Source organism: Biomphalaria glabrata, chromosome 10, assembly GCF_947242115.1.
Source record: "Biomphalaria glabrata chromosome 10, xgBioGlab47.1, whole genome shotgun sequence".
Classification (NCBI taxonomy): domain Eukaryota; kingdom Metazoa; phylum Mollusca; class Gastropoda; family Planorbidae; genus Biomphalaria; species Biomphalaria glabrata.
Genome location: NC_074720.1, coordinates 33,759,502 through 33,765,776, shown reverse-complemented (window position 1 = coordinate 33,765,776; position 6,275 = coordinate 33,759,502). Strand labels below are relative to the sequence as shown.

Below are 6,275 nucleotides of genomic sequence, written 5' to 3'. Positions count from 1 at the left end.
AATTTCATTTATAAATATAGATTAAAAAGTTTTCATTCAGTCAATTATACCATACACGAGATCCACCATACTACTTTTTTTTAACTGTTTCATACCAAAGCAGCTATAACAAATGAAGACAACATCATGCATAAAATTACAACTGAAGTAATTAAATTAGTAAGAAATTTCCCTATAACTATAAATTTATTTTGTTTTCTGAAAAAAAAAAATTAATGAAATTTCATGTAAATGTAAAAAAAAAAAGCAACAAGGTGATAATAATTGAAAGTGAATAAATTATTCCATATTAAAGATCTAAATGCATTGCTACTTACACCAAACACATTTCAATGAAATATTTATTCATTCTGTTATTCGTATCTTGTAGAGTTAAATGCACCACGCAATTTCTACAATGTATCATACTTTGCATTTTATCAAATGGCTAGTCTTGGACATACCTAATCTAAAAACATTCTTCTACCCTTTAGACATAGAAGACATTTACCCCATGCCCCCCACTTTTTCAAAAAAAATAATTATTTGTGCATTAATCTGTTAGACTAGGGATACAAAATAACAGATTTAGGACTAGGCAAATGACTTCCTGAGAATACACTAAATGTTAAATTCAACATTAAATCTCTCATAAAAAGAATGCGATTAAAAAAATAGTCCATTGTGTTTAGTTCAATCTAAGGTTTTCTTCAAAATCACAAAGAATGTCAGCCTTGACCTCCATATCCCAGCAGACGTACTTGGGGAGTCCTTTTTTGTGTTCAACGTAAACATTATTGGCGCTACTTCTCCCACTTTGCTGAACTTCTTTAACCATCTGTGATATGTCCAGCTCTCTAATCGGTGAACCACTTCCACGGAGAAATAGAACATTCCCTTTTAGACGTACTCTGAACGATACAGTCCCTGTTAGAATAAAAATAGTAAATCATACATTTCATTAATTTATTTTCTGGGAGCAATTTGCTTTTCTGTTTTTAAAACATTGGCGCCCTGACCGCGCCTCTGAGTGATGCAAGCTACTAGAACACATAGCAGGACGTGACAGTGTCTCGTTGGCTCCTGGTTCTCAGGGCTCAGACCAACTTCGACTAACCTTGCTGATTTTCGTTTCGAGAGATCTGGGAAGCCCCAAGCTCTTGACCTGTATGGTTAGATAAATGCATTGTGCACAACAGCAGGGTATCTGTCCAGTTTTTTTTTCAAGCGAGAATTTAAACTTATCAAGCTCTCACTCCAATGGAGTTAGAGTAAAAAAATACAATTTAGAGTGAGAAACTAAATAAAACAAAAAGAAACAATTACATTTTACTTTTAATAATTTTCTGTACCTTTGAAATGTCTCTCAGTGACATCAATTTTAGCGACAGATCTTGATGACATGACATTGATCTGATGGGATGTTTCCAAGGAGAGATTCACATTTTGTTTACTGTCTGTCTCTGTCTGGCCTGGGTACAAGTCTACAAATGTCTGGTTAAGTTTGGTTTGCCAATCCCTTGTGACTGGGATGGTCAGTTTTTTGTTAATACCTGTGAATGAATACGTTTCTTAATTAATATACAACTAAACAGATCAGTGTGAATTATAATTTTAATCGTCCAAAGTTCAATATAAATTAATATATGGTTTGAATAAAATAAATAGCTTAATAGTTGGATTCGCATAGAATTTACAATATATTCAAAACATGTAATCATCCCAAAACCATCGTCTGCTTTTGAGTTTATGGAATGATGGTTCTTTCCTACCTTTGACCAGACCTCGCCTTATTGTAAAACTGTTGCCGAGGACGGAAGAATTGCTGACAGTTAATTCACTGTACAGATCTCGTCGATAGGCATCGTAGTTGACCTAAAATGTTCAGAGATAATCAGTCATCATTATGTTGAGCTTCATAAAGAAACAAACAAGAAAAAACATTATTCCAACATTTAATCTTGCATTGCTTGTAGATTACCAATGTGAAGAATTAGTATACTTAGACAACTATGTTTTTTCCTTCATGCATAGTTTGTGCTGCGGAATAAACGCAGCTTGCTGTCAGTCTAGCTACACAGTATTTTCCTGTTTTAGCTTACCATGTTAACCATTGCTAGTTTCATTTGTATGTAATTTGTTGAATATCAAACAGTCATCATTATGTTGAGCTTCAAAATTATTTGTGAAAAATGATTCATTGATGCATTAAAAAATAAATTCCTGGCCTACCGTTTGAGTTTTCATGTTTCCCACCGGTTGCAACGACCACTGGGGTTCACCTTTGACGTTGATTTTGAGAGCATCTAACACAACTTGAGGTTTACCTGGAGATAAGCATTACAGTGCAAATATAAGAGAGTTTATTTCAATGAATTTCTAGTTTTTTAAAATACTTTTTCTGTAAGAGATTTCAAACGTTAGAAAATGTGTTTTAAATGTACGACTAACTGATGTGTTTAGCATACTAAAAACTATTATTTCTATCCAGTATTCTATTCAGTATTCTATCTATTATCTGTACTAGAATAATTTGACACTGAAAAGAATTACAAAATGAGTACCATAAGTCTGCAGCTCATCGTTTGGGTTCCTTTGTCTCCTAATATCAAGGAAATCACTGCCAATCTTTTCTAAATCTACCTCGTAATTCATGATGGCTGAAACAGAAAGTACATATCTTTGAGTATTTTTTAACTTTATATTTTTACAGGCAGAGGCGATGGCTCAGCGGTAAAGCGGTAAAGGGTCTCGGGTTCGAATCCTAGTAAAGACTGGGATTTTTAATTTCGGGATGTTTGGGCGCCTCTGAGTCCTTATCTTTTACCTTTACCTATCCCTTAGTCTGTTGGACCGTTGGGGCACCAGGCAAGATTTGTCGACCGTCTTTCTCCATTCCTCCCTTTTTTTGCCTTGTTTAGAACCTCTCTCAATGGCAGGCCTGTCCATTCTTTAATGTTGTCCTCCCATCGCTTTTTCTGTCTGCCTCTTCTTCTATTCCCTGGCACTGTTCCCTGAAGGAAGGTCTTTGCGAGCCCCGTAGATCTTTTAATGTGGCCAAAGGTTTTAAGCTTTCGTCTTTTCACAATAGTTAGCAGGTCGTCATGGGCTCCAATCGCTACAGTAACCCTGTCTCTGATTTCTTGGTTTGTGATGCGGTCTTTGAATGTGATGCCTAGGATCCTTCTGTAGCATCTCAATTCCATTGCTAGGATCCTCCTCTCAAGCTCTGCATTCAACGTCCACGACTCGCAAGCATATAAAAATGTGGCCATGACCAGAGAGCGCATCAGTCTGATTTTGGTGCCGAGGGCTAAGCCCTTATCTTTCCATATTATTTTAAGTTTCGAAAGGGCTGCTGTGGACTGTGCTATTCGGGCCAATAATTCGGGTTTTGTTCCCTCATCTGAGACAATAGCTCCGAGGTATTTGAAGCTGTTAACACTAGTTAGCTTTTCACCTCCAATACTGATGCCTCTTTTAAAGCCCTGATGGCTATTGGTCATAATTTGAGTTTTTTCGGCATTTATTTGCATGCCATATGCTGCGGCAGTCTTGTCAATGCGCATCACCAGGTCAGCTAGTTCTTCTTCTGTCCCTGCTAGGCCGTCAATGTCATCTGCGAATCGCAAGTTAGTAATTCTTCTTCCTCCAATGCTAACAGTACCTTCATAGCCCTCGAGGGCATCTTCCATTATCTTTTCAGAAAGATATTGAAGAGTGTTGGTGACAGTAGGCAGCCTTGTCTACTCCAACTGTGGTTTTGAACCAGTCCCCAATATTATTGTTGAAGTACTGGTGGCATCCTTGTAGAGGTTCTGGATAACTTTGATTATGTTTTTATTAATGTTGTACTTTTCCATTGTCGCCCAGAGTGCTCCGTGCCATACTCGATCGAAAGCTTTCTTGAAATCAATAAAGACATGGAAAAGATTCTCTTGGTGTTGGAGATATTTCTCACAGAGTATTCTGAGGTTTAGGATTTGCTCTGTTGTGCTGAGTTGTGCCTCTGAGGAAAACACCCAGCTCTAATGGGTACCTGAGATTAGTTGGGGAAAGTAAAGGCGGTATTTCGTTGTGCTGGCCACATGACACCTTCGTTAACTGTTTGCCACAATGTCTAAAAGGGAAACTTAACTTTTTAAAAATATTTTTACAGGAAGTTTATGAATCTCTAGGTGCCTGCAACACCATACGTGAATCTCATTTTATGATATTTTCTAATATGTAGTCACAGACGTTATCTTTATTAAAACGATATAACTCAACACATTTTAAGTTTTTAGTAAGGCCAAATATGGCCATAGATGCATTGCTATCTACACACTCGTGCTTTTTGTATGTATAGGGAACTAGATTTAAACAGTCTAAAATTTACATTTCACTACGTGAGTTCATAACTAGTTTTAAAATAAAACAAACAAACATAAACTTGAGCAGTGTGCTTATCATACAATACCTTAGCATACTTTAGGAAGCAAAAGTTAAGAACATGAAAACTGAATTTAGAAATGACCAAGTCTAGAGGCAGGCACTACTTCTATCTTAAATCTAGGAATGATATTCACATGGAATAAATCAAGACAATAATCGCACCCAGACCTGAATCGTTCCATTTTTATCAAAACTAAAAATATATTTTGGAAAAAAAAATATTCTAAACATATTTACTGAGTCTACACTTAAAGTAGATTCAGTCTCTTAGACTCAAGTTACATTTTTTCATATATTTTAAAAATATAGAAAGTGTAACAGGAAGACATGAAAACAAACAATAATAATAAGTGAACAAAATACTACTTACCATATAGTGGTCCAGTTATATTAAACTGTTTCACAAGGTCCTAGGATCTCACAATAAGTTCTTTAGAACAACCTATATGATTCAAAACTCACACAGTTCTGTTGTTTCTAGATGGTATATATAGTGCAAACCTTGGATTAATCCTAGCATTGCGTGGCGGTAGTTTCACTGTTAGCTAAACACAGAGAGTGATTTTTCCGATGAGCTATTTCAAGTAGGTAACGTCATTGCGTTTCTGATTCGAAATAAATAGAATAATATTAAACAAATTAACAAACTGAATCCAAAATTAGCTATAATACTTTAAAAGTCAATTTTAATTTGCGTAACATGTAGAGAAAAAAAAAATATTTATCGGGAATTTTTCTTTTAGGGAATTACCAAAAGGTTCACAAATAATTTTTTTTTCTATCCAAACTATTCTGAAGGCACACATGCAGCATATACAAACATACACACATACGCTATTACAAAGAAATTCAAAATTCAGAAAAACTAGTCATTCCTAGACTCCATTAAAAAATAACAACAAGAAATCTATTTACATTCTTAAATGTGAACACTTGCTTGGGGAGAACAACAACCTTGAGTTTACAAGAATGTAATTAGTTATTTAAGATTCCTGGTTCTATTAAACTGACAAATTTAAACTTACCTATAATGTTAAAAATATTTTTGATTCTATATATTGTCCCTATAGGCAAATATAAAAAAACAACAACATTGTAATGTTGGCATTAATCTTAATCCTAGTGTTTGTTGTACCTGACCTTTTACTTTCAATATAGTTTGTTATTTATTGATTTATTTATAATGCAAATTTCCACATAACAATTAATGATTCAATTTTCATTAGCTTAAAAAAAAGTCCCCCGTTCATACCTATGGGGCAGATAATATAAAGCCCATTGTTAACGAGGGTGTCATGTGGCCAGCTCAACGACACACCGCCTTTACTTTCCCCCCAACTGATGTCAGGTACCCATTGGAGCTGGGTGGACTCAGAGGCACCCAAAGATCCCAAAATTAAAATCCCCGTCATCTCCAGGATTCGAACTCTTGACCTACGTTTCGGAAGCCAAGCACTTTACTACTTAGCCATCGTATCTCCATTAGTAAACAATACCTTTATTTGTCCTTTAAGACTATTTTTTTTAATGAAATTCTTGAAACTGTTTCACCTTATACCAGGCCAATTATGCTTCTTTTCATTTATTCACAGGTCTTTTTATTCCAAGTCAAGGCGATTAGGTGATCCAACACCGAGTACTAAAAACCCAAGGCATCTAGCAGTTGATCGGCATTCATTACACATAGGGCCTATTTGTTTTTGCAAGAAGAACAATAAATTAAACAGATTATTATTTCTCTTTCTATAGGACAGATGATGTTAAGGTCATTTCTTTATTTTGCCAACGGTGCCATGTGGCCAGCACAACGACTAACCACTTTTACTTTACCCAACATTAGAGATGGGGGACTCAGTGGCACA

The 6,275-nt window shown here is 35.5% G+C and overlaps 1 protein-coding gene across 1 annotated transcript; it reads right to left on the bottom strand.

Moving 5' to 3' along the window:
- Positions 1-339: 339 nt before the first annotated feature.
- On the bottom strand, positions 340-4,993 carry LOC106079659 (uncharacterized). Its single transcript, XM_056043257.1, has 6 exons — positions 4,784-4,993; positions 2,544-2,639; positions 2,212-2,306; positions 1,752-1,854; positions 1,332-1,532; positions 340-906 (listed from the first exon to the last, which is right to left on the bottom strand). The coding sequence occupies exons 2-6, from the start codon at positions 2,632-2,634 to the stop codon at positions 668-670; spliced, it is 729 nt and encodes a 242-aa protein (XP_055899232.1). The 5' UTR covers positions 2,635-2,639; positions 4,784-4,993; the 3' UTR covers positions 340-667.
- Between the last annotated feature and the right edge of the window lie 1,282 nt (positions 4,994-6,275).